At 33.3% G+C, this 18,632-nt stretch overlaps 2 protein-coding genes across 28 annotated transcripts in view; both read right to left on the reverse strand.

Moving 5' to 3' along the window:
- Positions 1-18,632, reverse strand: part of SORBS2 (sorbin and SH3 domain containing 2) — a 451,850-nt gene that overhangs the window by 15,944 nt on the left and 417,274 nt on the right. For 17 of the 27 annotated variants that reach the window (XM_074276085.1, XM_074276086.1, XM_074276084.1 and 14 more), the window contains 4 exons: positions 18,207-18,321; positions 17,973-18,101; positions 16,530-16,733; positions 5,324-5,431 (listed from right to left, as the gene is read on the reverse strand). In XM_074276085.1, the coding sequence (XP_074132186.1) occupies positions 5,324-5,431; positions 16,530-16,733; positions 17,973-18,101; positions 18,207-18,321 (556 nt within the window). The remainder of the gene's footprint in view (positions 1-5,323; positions 5,432-16,529; positions 16,734-17,972; positions 18,102-18,206; positions 18,322-18,632) is intronic. The other 10 variants (XM_074276104.1, XM_074276099.1, XM_074276101.1 and 7 more) reach the window with 1 other exon arrangement.
- On the reverse strand, positions 7,909-16,522 carry LOC141547649 (uncharacterized). The gene is made up of 2 exons (XM_074276107.1): positions 11,587-16,522; positions 7,909-10,424 (listed from the first exon to the last, which is right to left on the reverse strand). Exons 1-2 carry the CDS (start codon positions 12,346-12,348, stop codon positions 10,149-10,151), a joined length of 1,038 nt encoding a protein of 345 aa, XP_074132208.1. The 5' UTR covers positions 12,349-16,522; the 3' UTR covers positions 7,909-10,148.

Genomic DNA, 18,632 nt, shown 5'->3' on the forward strand with positions numbered 1-18,632 from the left:
AATCAATTTGTCTTGTATCTTCCTTCAGTATCAAGCAGTACTAACAATTACTTAAGAGAGAAAATTACATAGTGAATAGACATCTGGTTTTGGGGTCTGAAACATCTGTTACATTAATGAAATAAAATATGACTACCATTTGAATGGATGAAATAGACAAGTTTTGGTGGAAATTGGGAAGATTTCTACAAACTGATGAAGCAGAAAGTAAGCAGAATTAGAAGTTATATGATGACAATATTATAAAGAAAAACTAACTTTGAGAGACTGAAATTTTGATTAATGTAATGATAACCATGATTCCAGAGGACTGTTCAGTTGTGCTCAACTCTTTGTGACTCTGTGGAACATGGGGTTTTCTGGGCAAAGACACCAGAATGGTTTGCCATTTCCTTCTCTAATAGATGAAGGGAAAGGTTAAGTGACTTATACATGATCACACAGCTAGGAATTATCTGAGTTTGGATTTGATTCCTGATTCTAGTTCCGACACTCTAGCCACTGAATCAATTTAGCTGCCTCAGAGATAATGGACTTAAAAACAGCAGAATGAGATATGACTAGTGTGGGAATCTGTTGCTTCAGTGTGCATTTTTGTTTTGAGAACTTTCCTTTCTGTTTTTGTGCATTGGAGGTGGGGTGGAAAGGAAAGAAAAACAGATGCTTGTTAATTTGAAAAAAAATAATAAAGTTATATATATGTATGTGTGTGTATATATATATATATATATATATATATATATATATATATATATATATATATATATGTATGTATATATATTAAGGATGTGCGCTCAGGCAAATAACTTAATTTTTCAGTCATAAAAATAATTTATAAAAGTTAATATTTGTTGAGAAAATTTTCATCTCTGGGAGTTCCTTATATCAATAAAGTCACAAGTGAGGATCAACAATATAACTCTGTAGAGTTTAATCATTTGGATTCTAGTCTTGGAACTAGGGAGACTTTTAGGTGTGACCCCAGGCAAGTCATTTTTTTTCTCAAATCACTTATCTCTTAGGTCATGGACAGACTATAGTCTTTTTTGTTAAAAGAAATTTCCATACTTGAAGTTCCAATGCTGATGACATCATAGATCCTTAATGGATTCCATGGCATTGCACTTGATGATCTCATCCACGTATGTAATTTTATGAATACAAACAAATAAAATAAAAATAGGCTTCATGCTTTAAATTATTTGTAATATATTGCCCTAATAATACATTTTGTTTTAATCACTTATTAGTAGAATATTAGAAAAATTAAATAAATATAAAAGTAATAATATAAATCATAACAAGCATATATAAAATTAAGGTTTCCCATTCCTGGAATGATTTCCTCCCCAGCCATCTTCCTCTTCATCTGTTGGAAAAAATCCAATTAGTATAATGAAAATACTGACATTTTCAGACTCAGCAACTCTTTAGCCTTTCTACTAAGTAAAAGAGAAGTGACAATAGGGACTTGTGAAATCAGAGTTTATTGAAATATGTTCCCACTTCCAATTTTCAGATGTTCATTGAAATTAAGGGTATTCACTTACTCCCTAACAAAGGAACCAGTGTGGGGGTCAATAGAAAAAAATATAGATTCTAGAATCAGAGGATCTGGGTTCAAATCCCACCTTTTGGGCCTTCCTGGGCCACAGTTATCTCATTGAGAAATGAAGAACTCGGGCCATATGCCATAGGAGTTCCAGTTCAAGGATTCTATGAATACAGAATAACATGCAAGAAAAAGTTGAATGACTTTGATTTTTTTACTTTCCCTAATTAAAAAAAAAAAATGTTAATGATTTCTGCCATGGCCCTATATTTTCAGAGCTTATAATTATATAACAGTGGAGAAAAACTTTTATTGTAGAGCTTCCTTTTTTCATTTTTTTTTTTAAAATTAAGGGATGAGATATTATATTTATTTCCTTCTAAGAGAAGATTTTCATACTCTACCTGAATATTCCCACTAATAAATTCAAAGCTAATGCTATCATTATTTAATTTGCTGTGAATCTGCCACTAACATCCCTATTATTATCTTTTGATTCCTTCCTTTAAGGTTCCCTATTACATCTGTGGACATTGTCCTCCCTCAAATTCAAAGAGGACCTTCTCAAGAACTGTATCCTGTACATCTTCATCTCACATTCTCTTCTCTCTGAATAGACCAGAGCCAGCTGAGTTGCTTTCTAGCTGTAGTTCTATCTATCTCTGCCTTGCTGTGCAATGTTGAGAGGCTTGTATTAGGTAGAAGGAGTTTCCACAATCAGATGAAATGATGGTCTCTATCTCAGTGAGTGCTGGGACCACTATCATTCACCCAAATACATCCATGGTATCTGAACTTTACCGCCACCTAATGGAGTTCAGAGACTGCAACGTGAGAGACAATTGTTTTTGGGAACCTCCCAGCAAACTCCCTGCAGACTAAGTCAGAATGGGAACAGGACGTTTTCTATTAGATATTTTAAGGAGCAGACTGTTTGGTGGATTAGATAGCCATCTCTCTTCCCACCCTGTGCCCTCCCTTCTTTCCTATTTTAACCATCTTGTAGAGGCATTTCTATTACTCATAACCTCCTGGCTGTTTTGTAGTTAAAAATAGAACGATATACATTTGTGATATTTAGCCTGGATCATATGTACTCTGAGACTAAGAAAATGAACTTTAGTTAGTAGGGAGAACTTCCATGCTGGTTATATTTTAAAGGAGAAATATGTATCATCTTTACTTTTTTTTTCCTTATTGTTCAAAATGAGACCTCGAATGACCTATTAATTTCATAGGTACAAAATGTCTCACAAAGACATTACTTTCATAAAAATAATTGTTTTTTTTTAAACAGAAAAGAAATAGTTATTAGGAGAGGAATCCATTCTAAATGTAGGTCACGATAATTTTATGCTTCCTTCTTATGGTTTATCTTCATTATTTTATATTGTTAATTTTCACAATTACCCATTAATAAATGACATTCTGAAAGCAAAGGTATATTTATGGTCCAACAAAATTTCTCTTAATTTTTTTCTTTTTCTTTTGGCTTAGTAAGGTCTACCAGCTGTTGTTATTGAGGTTGGTTTTAACTACATATGAACTTTCAAAGCCAGATAACCAGTGTCTGAAAGAAGCCTAGGCATGAAATCATTGTTTTAAAAATAAAACAGACTCTACTCCATCTAGAACTATTACGTACAGTTCTGTCAAAAGTTCCTTAGCAGAGCTTGTCTCCTAGCTGTACCACAATAAGTGATTCTAAACTTTAAGAATAAACATTTATTTTATGGATTTCATATTAACATTTTAAAATAGTTTTTGAGAAGGTTTAAAGTTTGCAGAAGACAACTAGTGACAGTAGCTAGAGTACCAGGTCTAGAGTCAGGAAGACCTGATTTTAAATATGACCTCAGATACTAGATTAGTATTCTTAACCCTGGACAAGTCACGTAACCCTATCTGCCTCAGTTTCCTCATCTGTCAAATGAACTAGAGAAGGAAATGACAAACCACTACAGTATCTTTGCCTAGAAAGATGCAAATGAAACAACTGAACAACAAAGTTTTCAAAACAAAATCCTTTTTCACTGAATGCCAATTCTAGTGCAATCATATTATGATTAAATGAAATTGTCCATGTGATCGATCACAGTCTTCCTAGCTTTGCTTACTTCCTTTTAAAATTAAGAATAATATAATTTGTCATAAAGCCTATTAAGGAAAATTAGACTATTTAATGTCAAATGTAACATACAATTTTTATTTACTCTGCAACAATCTGGAAAAACAAATTTCAAGGTGACTGGATTATCAACTATCTGAGAACCTAAGATCTCATTGGGTCCTAGAATAAGGTAGCATTTCTCTGATGGCTTCTGCCAGCCATAAGGGGAAACTTTTGTGTACAGAACTCTTTACTTCTGAGTCCCATCTTCTGCCAGGGTCAGAAAAAGAGATCATAAGATTGAATGAGTATTTTTTTTTAACACAGATGATTTAATGGAAACAGAATGAAGTAATTACAAAATGCTAAAAGCAAAATCATAAAAATGAATACATATAAAAATTAAACCAAAATAGAAGAAGAAACATTATCAAAGTCAAAATCTCTTGCAGTTTTGAGTTGGGGAAAAAGTAAATGCCTAAGTGAATCATTTAATTTAGAACTTGCTATGACTGAGAGCAATAATTTAAGACTAAAACTCGTGACCCTATGATGGTGATAGAAACACAAAACCTGTGGAAATTAACAACTCATCCCCCTTGATTGTATAATTCTATTTTAGATAAATATTTAGAATCCATTCATTTAAAAATATAGTAAATTAATAAACAGAATATCTAATGGGAAATAATGTGCACTTTCATTTAAATTAAGGTTATTGTAATATAGAAAGACTGAGAGAACAGATAACTCCTTAGAAACACTAATCCACAATGAAGGAACAAGACAACAGAGCTTAGCTCACTATAGTGACAGATTATTTTGAGAAGAGAATGATATATTAGAAACAAATTCTAACAAATGGAACATTAACCAAAGAAAACATGCAGAAAACGAGATGCAGCATGAATTAAGAAAGGTCCAGTTCATGTTTTGTTTTCTTGTCTTAGAAATCAGTGTCTTAGAGAACACACAACAAACAACAAAGCCTGGAACAGATTAAAGAAAACCATATTCTTGGTGCTTATTTACTTACTAACATGGTGTAGATAGAACTAGTAGCAAGAGTGCTGGATTCATAATATCTATCCCAGTTCTTTCCCTTATCAACTGTAAGACCCTGAGCAAATCCTTGTGTAATTGTGAGCAAGAGTTTTCTCATCTGTAAAATGACAGCATTGTAAAAGGCCTTATCTATGGTCATTAAAATCTTATGTAAAACTCTGCTTTTGCTTGATTAAATGGCTAAGGGAGGAGAAGAATTTGAATACTACTAAGCATGCTTTCTTTAGTGGAGCATGCCTTTTAAAATGTAGTATATATATAAGCACAATTGAACTTTCTTTGATCTATAAGTATCTTCATTTTGATTTAATAGATAAAATTTATATATTGCTTTATATATGTTATCTCAATGACTCTATGAGGTAGATGCTATTGTTAACCCCATTTTACAGATGAGGAAAGGAACGTAGACAAAGGTTAAGTAATTGGCCCAGGGTCACACAGCTGGTATATTCCTGAGGCTGAATTTGAACTCAGATTTTGCTATCTTCAACACTTTAGCTGACCAATGTACAAGGACTAAATACTAAAGGGGAAACACTAAAACATTGAGGATGGGGAAGGCTGTTTCACACCTGGGGTGTGAGGGACCCTACCCTGTGTGAATTGCTGTGACCTCTGACAGGTGGGCTGCAGGATCTCCTAGACATCACTGGACTACGAGGAGGCTTAGCCATTACAAATATCTCTCTTTTTAAATCAGCCTGAAAAAACCACAAAGAGGGTGGTCAGTTCCCTTCACATGCACATACAGCAGACATGCTTAAAAAAAAACTTTGAAAATAAAAAAGCACAGCAGCACCCCTCTCCCACAGGTTAAGAGTTCCCAGTACCTGGGCTACTGGCAAAAGCCACCCTTCTGGTGTGTTACTGGGTAGCTAAAGCTTTCAGGACTCACAGAATATTCCAGGGAAAAATTCACAGCAGAATATTTGCATACATAACCATTTGTTGGGAAGGGCAGAAAGCCGAGAACTCACTGAAGGAATTTTGCCCTTAGCAAATGCATTAAAAATTAGTTCATCTATTGATTGAGATACTTCTCTTGATGTACATGTTCATCCTGAATGCCAGATGTCTGTAGGATGTAAAACTCTTTCAATAGAGGAGAATAATTTTCTTCTTGGAAAAAGGATAAAAGTACAGTGAAGTGCTCAAAATTTCTTTATTTTAAAACTATTTTGATAAAACTCTTCCATAGGGATCCAGATTTTTGCACTGGTCCTTTTGGAATAAGCCATAATGAAAGTCTTTCTAGTAGTTTATTTGAGATAAATGCCAATAATTTGGAAATGCTGGAAGAAAACTGCCAAAGAAAGATCTCTAGAGTAAAAAGACTTGGATTCTAGTACAGCTTATACCAAGTACTAGTTGTGGCAAGTTACTTTTTCTCCTCTCTGGACTTCCAGTTCCCTCTCTATAACATTAGGGGACTGAACTAGATAAGCGATATCTAACTGAAGCAGAAAGGAGGATGTTCAACCATAGTAAGGATTCTAGCAGATCACATATTAACTTAGAATATAACTATTAACATTATCTATATTCCACTGTATTTTTCATTTATTTTATTAACTGTATCCCAATTACAGTTTAATCTTATTTGGGTAGCACTTAGGAATATTGTTTGGCCTATTATTTCTAAAGCTTCTTTCAGTTCTAATGTTATAGAAACAGAATTTTATAATTGTCAGTTAGTGCCTTTTGACTGATTTGGAAAAGGTGTGAATAACTCTCTTTAAGGGAAGTAGGAAAGGCTAGATTCATCTTTCCTCCTTAATAACCAATCTACCTTACTCTTTTTGTGTCAGAGGTGGGGGATTATGGGTGAGGAACAGACTAATACATCATTTAATCCTGAATAATAGGTTTGCTTTTTTTTTCTTCCCTTCAATCTTTGTCAGAAGGGATGGGAAAGGGGAAATGTTATAACCAGAAATTAAGATGATTTAAAAACAAAGATGGTACCACAAATTTTGGGAAAAAAGGAAAAGAGAGTTATCATGTGCTAAAAAAGACATGCATCTGTCTTTACTGGACCAGAACTTTGCTTTTACCCGGGGATGTTTGAATAGGAAATAGTGTCTAATTAAATAGTAGAAACTTGGGCACTAATCCATCTCCAAATGTCAGGCCTATCCTCAAGGGGAAACTGCTTCTTGCATATAGTACCAAGTATATAAGCAGGAGGAATTTTGCCTTTGGGGACCTTGTGGTTTGGGGTAGTACTGGGTGGCTTTTCTGCATGGATATTGTCTTGATCACTAACCTAAAAATCCTTAATTGCTGTAAGATAAACCTTTGTTTATTATACAGTGTCCCCAAAATCTTAGTGTAGTTTTCATACTACTTAGTGTAGTAGACTGACTATACTTTGGAACTTTGTTATATCCTGTTTTAGACAAGTTTATTTGAGAATCTAAAAGATCTAGTAAAGATCTCCTGGAATGGGATAGTAATGGATCAACGTAATAGAAATAAGATGAATACAAGACTTAACTTCTTGGGTTCCTAGGTTCTATTCATGAAACTATACTTTAGGGGAGACTTCATTATAATGCTCTATAATGAGGGAGAGCCTTGTTACCCACTTCTCATTCAATTTTTTTGGTAGTTTTTTTTTAGCCATGTCTGAGTCTTTGTGACTACATTTGGGATTTTCTTGTGAAAGAGAGTGAAATGGTCCTTTTCCAGCATTTCATAGATGAGGAAACTGAGGGTTAAGTGACTTGCCCAGGGTAATACAGCAAGTAAACATCTGAGCCTGGATTTAAACTCATGAAGATGAGTCTTCCTGATTCCAAGCCTACTTTATCCACTGTGTCACCATGACTCAACTGCAAGTAGTCTAAATCTCTTTTCTCTCACTTTAGGAGAAATGATAGAATCATGGATGTTGGGACTCAGTTTCCCTATCTTTATTTTTAAAAATTTTATTTTATTATTATTATTTTTTTTACCAGTGAGCAAAAATTGTTTAACTTCATGTTAAATGGGGTATGGAGTTCCCTATCTTTAAAATAAGATTCTTAGGTGAGATGATCTCTATGGTCCTAAGGTCCTGATTTTCAGCTTTAAATATTAGTGATTCAAATGGTTTCACATCTCCATTTTATAAGTCCCAAGAAGCAGTAGCAGAGAGCTGGTGTGAGAACTATTTAAGGCATGATATTTAAGTGAAAAATTTTTTTTTTTTTTTTTTTTTTTTTTTTGGCTGAGGCAATTGGGGTTAAGTGACTTGCCCAAGGTTACATAGATAGGAAGTGTTAAGTGTCTGAGGTCACATTTGAACTCTGGTCTTCCTGACTTCTGGGCTGGTGCTGTATCCACTATGCCACCTAGCTGCCCCCAGGGGATGATATTTAAAACTGCAGATTTTGTCTCTGTACTGCACATTTAAAAGGATATTTCAGTAGTCTATATTCCAGAAAATGCTAGTTTTGTAGTGGAATGTTTTTATTTAAATAGGACAAGCATGGGAATTATATAACTTTATAAACCCAGAAAAGTAGAGGACTCAGGGTAGCCAACTATTCTTTGCACAGAATTGAATCCATTTTTCATCAGGATTTTCCTTTAATAGTCTAATATTTAACAGATTCTCCTCTATGAGTTAGTGGCTTCTACTTGTATAATTTCCTAACCATTTTCAAACAGAACTGAAAAAAGGAACCCAAGAGGTAAGAAAAAGCCAATGAAAAGAGTCAGAAATTTTAACCTAAAAAGGAAGAAAAATATTTAAAAAGTATGTCCATGTGTATTACAGTAAATATTATTACTATAAAATTGTTCTTTTCCCCCCTCTAATAGTGAAAATAGAAAGTTATTTTTACTATTTCAAATGTCTGACTAGATTTTACCTTCTACACCTCAAATTAATTTATTGGAGTGTATATATATACATATATATATATATATATATATATATATATATGTATGTATGTTGTGAATAGATCCCCAAAAAATATTTGAGAGACTTCATGTGATCTGACTCAGAGCTAATTTGAATTGTGCCTTGCACTTTTCAATCTTTACTCTATTAATTATTCTTAATTCCAAAGAATGAAAAAGGAGACTTTATTTTTTAAAGTTAAAACATTTTTTACCTCATCCCACACACAGGGTAATGGCTGTTTTTCAGGAATCAATTGAGCTTTCTTAACAAAACTATTTTTGTATGTGATATGATGTCTTTTAAATTAAAAATGTAATTACCCCCTATGCTAAGATCAGACATTAATTTACTTTAATTATCTCTTAGAGGGGAATTATATACCAGATGAAGGTGCCAGATACTTGGCAATGGATATTCTGCCATCTACATCATAGGTAGCATTCTTTCTGTTTATATCCTATTCATTTCAAGGTCACATGGGTTGGTGGAAAGAGGGTTGGAGCCAGGGAACATGGATTGGAACTATAATTTATTATTTGTATGACTGTGATCTTGAGCCTATTACTGCCTTCCAGAGCCTCAGTGTCCTCAAATGTAAGTGGAAGTTGCACTAGAAATCCTCTCAGACTCTTTGATACTTAATCTCTTTCAGTGTTAGTTTATTCATCAATAAAATGAGGATAACAATAGCATTATCACTTAGCATTAGCATCACCTGGGGATGTTAAGAGATTCAAATGAGATAATGTATGTAAAATGTTTGCAAACCTTTTAAGGTTTGCTCTATAAATAAGGTTAATAAATAAATAATAAATAACAAAAAGAGAAATAAAGAAGGTGCCATATAAATGCTCACGGTTGTTATTACTGCTGTTAGCAGTCTCTTCAACCTGTCAAAAGTTTACTAAGCACTTACTTTGTACCAACTATCCCATTACCAAGTAAGAAGAATAGTATTTACTCAGGTATTTTGTTTAAGTATTTCCCATTCCAAAAGTTATTCCGCCATTAGACCCCACAGAGCTCACTGATCTGTAGGAAATAGCATGGGTTCATAAGGAAGTGGCATGAAATTATAAACCTCAAGACTCAAGATTCAAACTGATAGCCCTGACATAATAATTGCTTGCATTAATGTTCATCTTCTTTCTCCAGTGCTTACTTTGCTCTGTTAGAATTTAAAGATTTATTCCGATCTTGAAGGAGCAAATCAACCACTATCATTTTCTTTTTATTTATTTATTTATTTGTTTTGTCGCTATACTTTTCAAAATTTCAGATAAGATCGTAAGATTTAGAAGTCATGTATTCCAAATAAATTTACAATGAAGGAACTGATATCCAGAAAAGTGACTTGTCTAGAGTCACATAGACAGGAAATGTCAGTTCCAAGATTAGAACCTAAATCCTCATATTCAAAGCCAGGCTTTTTGCTCACTGTTGACACTGCAAACACCATGCTTGTTTGGTTACATGTTAGCAATTAATTTTCCACAGAATTTAGATCTTTCAAGATGGTTATTAACCTACAAAGTATATGTAACCTTCCACATGCACTGGAAGGCATGCAATAATGTATCACACCCAACAGCAGATGCAGTTACCTTTAACTTGGGTGACATTGTCTCTTGTCGGTAGGAAAATTTGGTAAGGAGAGGAGGTGAATGGGTCTGGACAGAACCAGGGAGTGTAGAGAGAGAGTCAGACTTGGGTGCCAAGGTAGAATGAAATGGAGGGCTAGTGGAAAGGCAGCAAGGGGAAGTTGTAATATTCCCTTCATCTTCTGGAGAAAATGATGCTAGCTTAAATATTTTAAAAAGACAAGAAGTCAACAGCCTATTCAGTTGTCATTGATAATGCCTGATAGTCACCCCCAATCCCAGTATCCTGACTGAAGTAATGTTTTGTAGGTATGTTAGTATCATAGTTTCCAATGGATCATTTTACTTTTTCTATGGTTTGGAAGGCAGAAAAAAAAAACCCAAAGCTGCCTATCCTCTAACTTAATCTCAATTTTCTAGAAAGTCTTTGAAAATAAATCTAATTTAAGAGTAGGAAAATTAGCAATATGGATGATTACTATAAGCAGAGTTAACTATGTATGAATGAATACAGAAGGTGCTGGTTAAGCTTAGAAATAATCATTGAGATTCTCTTCTAGGTCTTAAAGTATATGCATTCAGGTGTCTCTCTCTTAGGAAGCTTCTCAGTAGATTCAGAGATGATTAGAGTAGGAAGGGATATCAGAAAACATCTAGTCCAACCCTTTGATTCCTACGATTTCAATTTTTCCCAAGTTCACATTTAAACATGTATTAGAATTAGTTGTATATGTGTCCCATCTCCCTTTATAGAATATAACCTCCTTAAAGTCAGAGACTGTCTTTTAATCTTAGTCTGAGAGATAGAGGTAAGGAGGATTACCTCATTTCCCCCAACACTCAGCTTGGATACCATCATATACATGATTTCATTCCTAGGTTCTCTAGCAATTAATGTCTCCACATCACCAAATTTCTTTGCATTTTCTTATGTATATGTGTTGTATCCTTTTTACTCTATGCAAATTTAGAATCACTGAATGCATTGGGCATCTTGATGGGTGGACTTTAATCATGGGTCCAGTAGCAGAGTCAGAATTAAAAGGCAATCAGTATCATCCTTGGAAGATAATGAGTAGGTTGCTTTCTGGATATATGGAAGTAAAAAGCAAATAGGCAAATGGCTAAAGAATGTCCTATATTTTTACCATCTTATCTAATAACATAAGTGTTGTGCTTTGACCTACAAAAATCCCTTCTCTGCCTTACTAGGTAAAAACCTTTCAGGCAAATAAAGTCTTTGGTCCATTTTGATATCTAGTGCCAAATGAATGCTTAATAAGTGTTAAATATTAATTATTATAAAATGGAATAATCTAATTATAAGGGTTAGTTCTTTAGTTAATAAGCTAAATCAAAATACCTCTTTACTTGTACTGGCTGTACTCCAGTCTTCCTTAGATATCCTAGGATCATTTATAATTGTCACTGGAGATGTTAAGCAATCATGTTTCATCTCCTCATCTTCCTCCTCTATGTATAGCCTTGGTGCTTCCTCTGTAACATCAGCTTCATACTGAAAGAAATCTGACTCTTGAAATTTTGGCTTCTTTCCATGGATGATTGACATTAACTCATCACAAGGGTCCTCTTCTTTTTCTTCAATGACAGGGAGTGTTTGGGATAAGGTACCCACATTATACTGGACCGAAGTAGCAACCTTATCACCCAGGACTTCAGGTACCTTTCCAATATTTGAAAAGTTTCCTTTTTCTTTGTTAGTGGGAGAGCCTTTCATCTCTTTCCAATCTGCACATATTTTTTCAGTTGGTTTTGTGTAATCCTGAATTAACTCTGCATCATGAAATTGAGAGGCTAGAGGTGAGATGGTACCAGAAGAAGGAAGAAGTGGCAGAGAGGATGGCATTTCAGTGGGATCACATTTCTTGATAATGGAAGGGTTAGCCTTAACTTGAGCACTGCTATTCCCTAGGATTCCTGGATCGGATTGGCCAGTTGGAAAGGTTAAAGCCTCAAGCTTTTCTAATTCATCCAAGAAGTTGTCAGGAAAAGGAGGTGGAGTTGGGGTCAGAGGGCTTGAAGGTAGAAGCCCCAAAGTCAGTGATAACCTTTCATTGGTGACTCCTTCTATAGCCCCTTTATTAGAATATGGGCAAGCTGACATGAAAGGAAGACAGGATGCGCTGTAAGCCAGCTTTACACATGAACAAAAGTATAGGAGGAAAAAAAGAAAGAAGAAAAGATAATGTAGCACAACATAGAGAGAGAGAGATGTAGGAGGAGTGCAATGTTGTACCAAAAAATCCCCATGTCAGATTTTGGATTAGAAGGAACATATTTCAGTGAGAGTAAATGCATGAAATCATTAGCATATGAATCAGAAAAGTTATTTGAAAAGTGAAATTCTATCAGCCTTGGATAGAATCACAAATGTCAAAGGCAAGATAGATGTGAATCAGAGTTCACAAAAAAAGCTAAACTATCTCTTCTGAAGTCTGTTTACTGTTAGGTCTCTTCTGACTTAGTCTTGAGTATGGTGATTAAGTAATCCATGCAGAAAGAAATCTGAAATAATTTCTTCAGATCATGACTAGACTTGTTCAGTTGAAATAAAAGATGAATTTATTAAGCATATGTTTTACTTCTAGATGCTAGTTTGCTTGAACTCATTACTTTTTCATCTTAGCATTTCAAAGTGATTTTTAACTATTTACATATTCCAAAATATTTAAGTAGCTGCTGTACATTAAAGGATTATAAATGAAAAAAAAAACAAACAGAGAAATGTGACTGGGATTGAGGTGAATCCCACATTTACAAGAGTGTTCTTTTGGGAAGAACTTGACACTTCTTTATAGAGGTGTATGCTTATGTTATGTGATTCAGACCAAAGAAAATATAGATTTTAACCATGTCATGTATAAATTTTGACTATGTTTTTATAACAAAACAAATTGTTAAGTAATTCTAGAAGCACCTGCCATATTGTTCTAAGTTACTTTTTTATAGTGGTCATGGAAAAGAAAAAAAATGCCAAGTTTTGTACTTGTAAATAATCTTAACTGAGGATAAAGAATGGCTTTTTACTGTACCTTGAATTTGTAAATAAAACACTTTACAGAAAGGTCTTAGTTATGTACTTTCTAGTTCATAATTTAGTGTCATATTTTATTTACTGTAGGTGATGGCTTTTCTCTAAGCTTCTTGTATTTTGACAGTATAGTGTTCTCTAAGAGAAGGGGTGCCTTAATATACTTGATTTAATTATTTCACTATATCTTATTTTACTTTAAATATTAACAGTCTAATCTAGAATGATCTTTATTAAAGTCCTTTGATGCCTCCTTAATACATATCTATGCTTAGCTCTTGAAGGACATTTCAGAGAATTGAACCTTTGGTAGGTCCTTACTACCCTGGAAAGACTTTGAGCATTAACTTAACTAAGTCAAAAGGGTTCATGAGCAGTAGGTTGATCAACAAATGACAGAATTTTTTTTGGAACCTAGCAACTCATGAAATTTTCAATAGGTATTTCTTCAAACTATAGTTTATGAATATTTTAGAATTTTGAACTTGTTTTATTTCTAAATGTACTAAGAAACCTATCTATTAAAAGAATCTCCAAATTTCTAATCATATAAACTTTAAAAATTTAATCTAAGAAAATAACTGAAACCTGATTTTTAAAAGCCTCAAAACAATTCAATGAGGTGGCACAGTGAATAGAGCACAAGCCCTGAAGTCAGGAGTATCTGAGTTCAAATCTGGTCTCAAGACACATAATACTTCTTAGCTGTGTGAACCTGGGCAAGTCACTTAACCCCAGTTGCCTCAGGGGGAAAAAAAAACAATTCAATGCAAAGAAGAAAATACTCAAGAAAAATTATGACATAAAAATCATAGTACCTCACTGTGGAAGGGACTTCACAAATCATCCAGTCTAATCCATACCTGAGCAAATATCACTTCCACAATCCCTCCCAGATAGTTATTCATTTTCTAAATCAAAGACCTTCAGGAAGGGAGAATCTGTTGCCTTTTCATAAAGCCCATTCTGCTTCTGAATAACTAAAAAGTAGGAACTTTTCTTCTATATCAAGCCATGAATTAGCTTGTTGATAACTTCCTCTATCTATTACTTTTATTTCAATTTACTGGAACCAAGAAAAAATATCTAATCTCTCTTTCATATGACATTCCTTCCACTAAATTTGAAGGCAGTCATATCCATCTGCATTTTCTCTTCTACAGGGTAAATACCCTCATTTCTTAATTTAATCCTCTTGATCTTGTAGTTACCATCTTGGTCTCTCCTTTTGTTTTCCTGCTATTAACTAAGATATTATAAGACAATGCTAATGGAATCTGTATACAAAAATGATTTTTTCTCCTTTTAAAAACAGACAGTAATATGAAACTAACTCCATTAGCAAACATACCTATTTTTCCTACATTGAAAAACTGATGTTTTTAGTCAGAGTATTACCTTTTCTCTTTCTTTCATAGTTAGGGATTAGTGTATTAAGAAAGATAAAGTCTCTTAATAACTTTTGGGATAGATTACAGAAACTAAAATTTAATTGATAAAATCCTTAAACTCCATCATTCATAATCCTATCAAACATGAGTGTTTTTTTTCTGTGACTAAAGTCTTGTCATAGGTACATGTTAAAATAAATTCTCTCTAATTTCCTTATTCCTGTACTCCAGGATAATGTTTCTCTTAGGATAATAACTCCACTCTCCATGGTTTCTGTTATAAAAAATATTAACTTAATTATACTAAGTAATTTTTTTTACCCACACCATTTACTGAATCTTAATCCTATTGAAAAATGAAAGGTCACTTATTTAACCAAAATTATAGCCACAACCAAATATCCTTAGAAATATTAAGAGTGTCTTAGATTCAATTATTTGAGAAGGTTAAGTTATATAGATGAAGATGATGAAAAATATCTAGAAATTCCTGAGTTGTTTAATATAGTGCCTGGCATATAGTAGTTGCTTTTTTGTTGTTGAGTCATTTCTGATTCTTCATGACTCCATTTGGAGTTTTCTTAGCAAAGATACTGAAATGGTTTGCCATTGTAGTTGTTTAATAAATGTTTTTTGACTGACTGACAAAAATAATAGGAACATGCAGTCATTTGACTCCTCACTCCAACCCCCACCCTCTAACTTATCTCCCATCCTATTCTTCCTCTATTCTTTCAGAATGATCTTTCATATTATTTTTCCTATCTACAGATATTGTCATGTCATTCCACTGGTTTTCTTTGGTACATTCCTACTTTTTCTTGTTAAATAAAAGTGAAATTCTCCACCTGGTCTTCAAATTTGATACCATTTTACCCATCCTATCACTTCCTGCCATGGATAGAACACTCCAGCCAAAAATAATTACTTTCCTTCCTCCATTCATATATGCTACTTTTCTGGGTCTGTTTTGTTCTCTATACATGGAATGTCTTTTCTCCCTTTAGAATGCTTGTCCAGTTTTTAAAATCCAACTCAACTCTTTCATTAAGACTTCCTTGAATTCCCCATCAAGGAAAAAAATCTTTTCCCACTAGGCCTTCATGTCCCTTCCCATCCCACCTCAAATTTGAACCTCATTATTTTGGAGATTAACATAATTTGTGTTTATCACATTTGCTCCTGCTCTCTGAGGCAAGAAATGACCATCTTGTGACCAACATCTTGTTCTCTAAGCACTCTAAAGACTTAGCAATGTTGAATTGCATTGAATTTTCTGAACATACACATCAATGAACAAAATAAGTTTTCTATGACTAAAAACCAAAATATAGCAGCACAAAAATAAAATTCTAATGAGTAAAGCTATGAAACAGATCTCTTATCCTACTTCTACCATGGATAATCAGCATACATGTGTGTCCCTACATTTGGATCACATTTTTCATTACAGGAATGAACAAATTAAGTTACTAAAGACCTAAGACCATCTCCATTCAAATACATGAATTAACAAGTACAAGTAGCACTTGCTAACAATTTCAACAGCTATGTCTATGTCTCTGCCTGTTTGTTTATAACAACTTTTACAATTCAGTCTAATAACTACATGTTCTTTGATAGGCAATTTTCTTGGTCACAAGACTGGTGTCTGTGGAAAATGTTTTGGAGAACAAAAGAAAATCCATATTAATAACCAAGATATATGTAAACTCCTACTTTACAAGGATACTTGATATTATAACATAATGTAATGATTGTTATTATGCATATGAATAATTGATCTGGACCTATATGTTTTAAGTTACCCATGTAAAATGGATCTATTCAAGATTGTACTATCATCAAGTTATTTCTTCTTACCTTATTTGAACTTAAGCTGTGTATTCTGTCACTAGAATAGCTGTGGGGTATTGGAGGGTCAGGATAATCATTAGCACCTTTTGTGACATTCTTTTTGATGACTTCTACATAGGAAACAGGGAAGATGCCTTGTCTGTTGGTTCCTGGTATTTTACCTTCATACCAGTTTTGATCGACTCTTTTAAGAAGAATGACTCTATCTCCCTGTAATTGAAATGTACAAAATGTATAACTAGAAAAATTATATTATAAACAATGTTATAAAGTATTTATTAAATATATTATGTCAATATAAGTATATTAAGTAAGACAAAAATAGACAAGTAAGTCAGTGGAACAGACTGCATAGACACTGAATAATCAGGATTAAGAATCAATACACTCAGCAACTTAATGCTTAATAAACATAAAAGCACAAATTACCAAATGGTGGGAAGTCTGAAAAGTGGTTCAGGCCAGCATTTTATACCTTATGCTATGATAAATTCCAATTGGTTAAAAACTGAAACTTAAAAAGTCACATAAAAATAGTAGAAAAGGTCTTTCACAATCATGGGCTGGGGAAATTTTATAGCCAGATAAAGGGACAAAAAGACATAAAGACAAAAAAAGAAATATAAATTATGCAAAATTTAAAAAGAATTTTGAATAAATGAAATCAATGCAGCTAAAATCAGAAAATAGACCTACATATCATACATTTATATGTTAAAAAATCTTTGCATCACATAACCCTGATAAATCAAAGTCCGACATATCCAAAATCTGTAGGGAATTGGTACAAATATATATATATGTTTATAAATATGTTTGCACAGCCATATATTAGACAATTTCTCCAATAAACATAAGTGCAATGAACACAATTTCCAAAAAAATACCAACTGTGATTTCTAAAGTGATTAAAGCCATTAATAATCAGGGAAATGCAAATTAAGACACTAAAACTAGTAAAGATGCATAATTATAAGAAAACTCACTGTTTTTTTAGAAAGGAATGATAAAAACTTAGGAATTAAATGTCCAGCAATTAGAGAAAGGGTGCATATCACACAGTATATCAGTGTAATGGAATATTATTGTGCTCTAAAGGCTGATGAATATAAAAACTTCATAGAGACATGAGAAAATTTATATGAAGTGATTAAGGAGGAAAAGGGCCAAAAGAACAAACTGCACAATGATTTGCAACAATGTAAATAAATTCACTTTACTGAGCTGCTGCACTTTTAATAGATTTCAATGAAAATAGAATAATGAGAATTCATGGGTCTAAAACTTAAAATTATTAATGTGAATTAGTGAATATTTAAAAAGGTTAAACTGATATGTCAATATGAATTTTGACATTTAAATATAACATTAATATAAAATTTTAACCTGGATTATATTTTAAATAAACCAGCCTTACTGAATTCATTAATTAGGGGAAATGTTTAATACCTTTCTCAGGGATAACTCCACATTTGTATCTGCATTAAAATTGTACTTGGCTATAGCTTCTCCAATTTCTCCAAGTTGAGCCGGGGGTGGTGGTCTTGCAGGTTGAGCTTTTTCTGGAGGGCTGAGTTTCTAAAATGAAAAGAGTTACTTGTGCGTGAATAAGTGTTATTTCTGCATCCAATGGATATCTGCCTTTTTGCACATTAATCTGAGAGTAAAAGAGAATAGACAAACCTCTACATAAGAGATTGGAAATATTCCCACTCGTCCATGGTGCTCTCCCTCATACCAATTTTGATCAATTTTCCTGAGGATATAGACAGTGTCCCCTTTTTTGAATGACAATTCCCTGCAATAAGACATTTTGAAAATCATTAGACCTTTAATTTTACAACTGATTATATTCATATCATTGTTCTCTGTACCTTTATTTAATTTGTTCAATGTTAACACACTGGCAAGACCAGATAGGTAAGCATTTCCCTTTATGAAGCACATATATCATTTTAGAAAAAGTCATTTTAGACATTATTTCAACTACATCATTAACACACACACACACACATACACACAAAGCCAAAATGTCGTCTCAGGTATTTTTAATTAGTCAACTAATACCTAACCAACACAGGCTTTTTTCTAAATTCTGGGAATTAAAAA

Source organism: Sminthopsis crassicaudata, chromosome 6 (genome assembly GCF_048593235.1).
Source record: "Sminthopsis crassicaudata isolate SCR6 chromosome 6, ASM4859323v1, whole genome shotgun sequence".
Taxonomy (NCBI): Eukaryota; Metazoa; Chordata; class Mammalia; order Dasyuromorphia; family Dasyuridae; genus Sminthopsis; species Sminthopsis crassicaudata.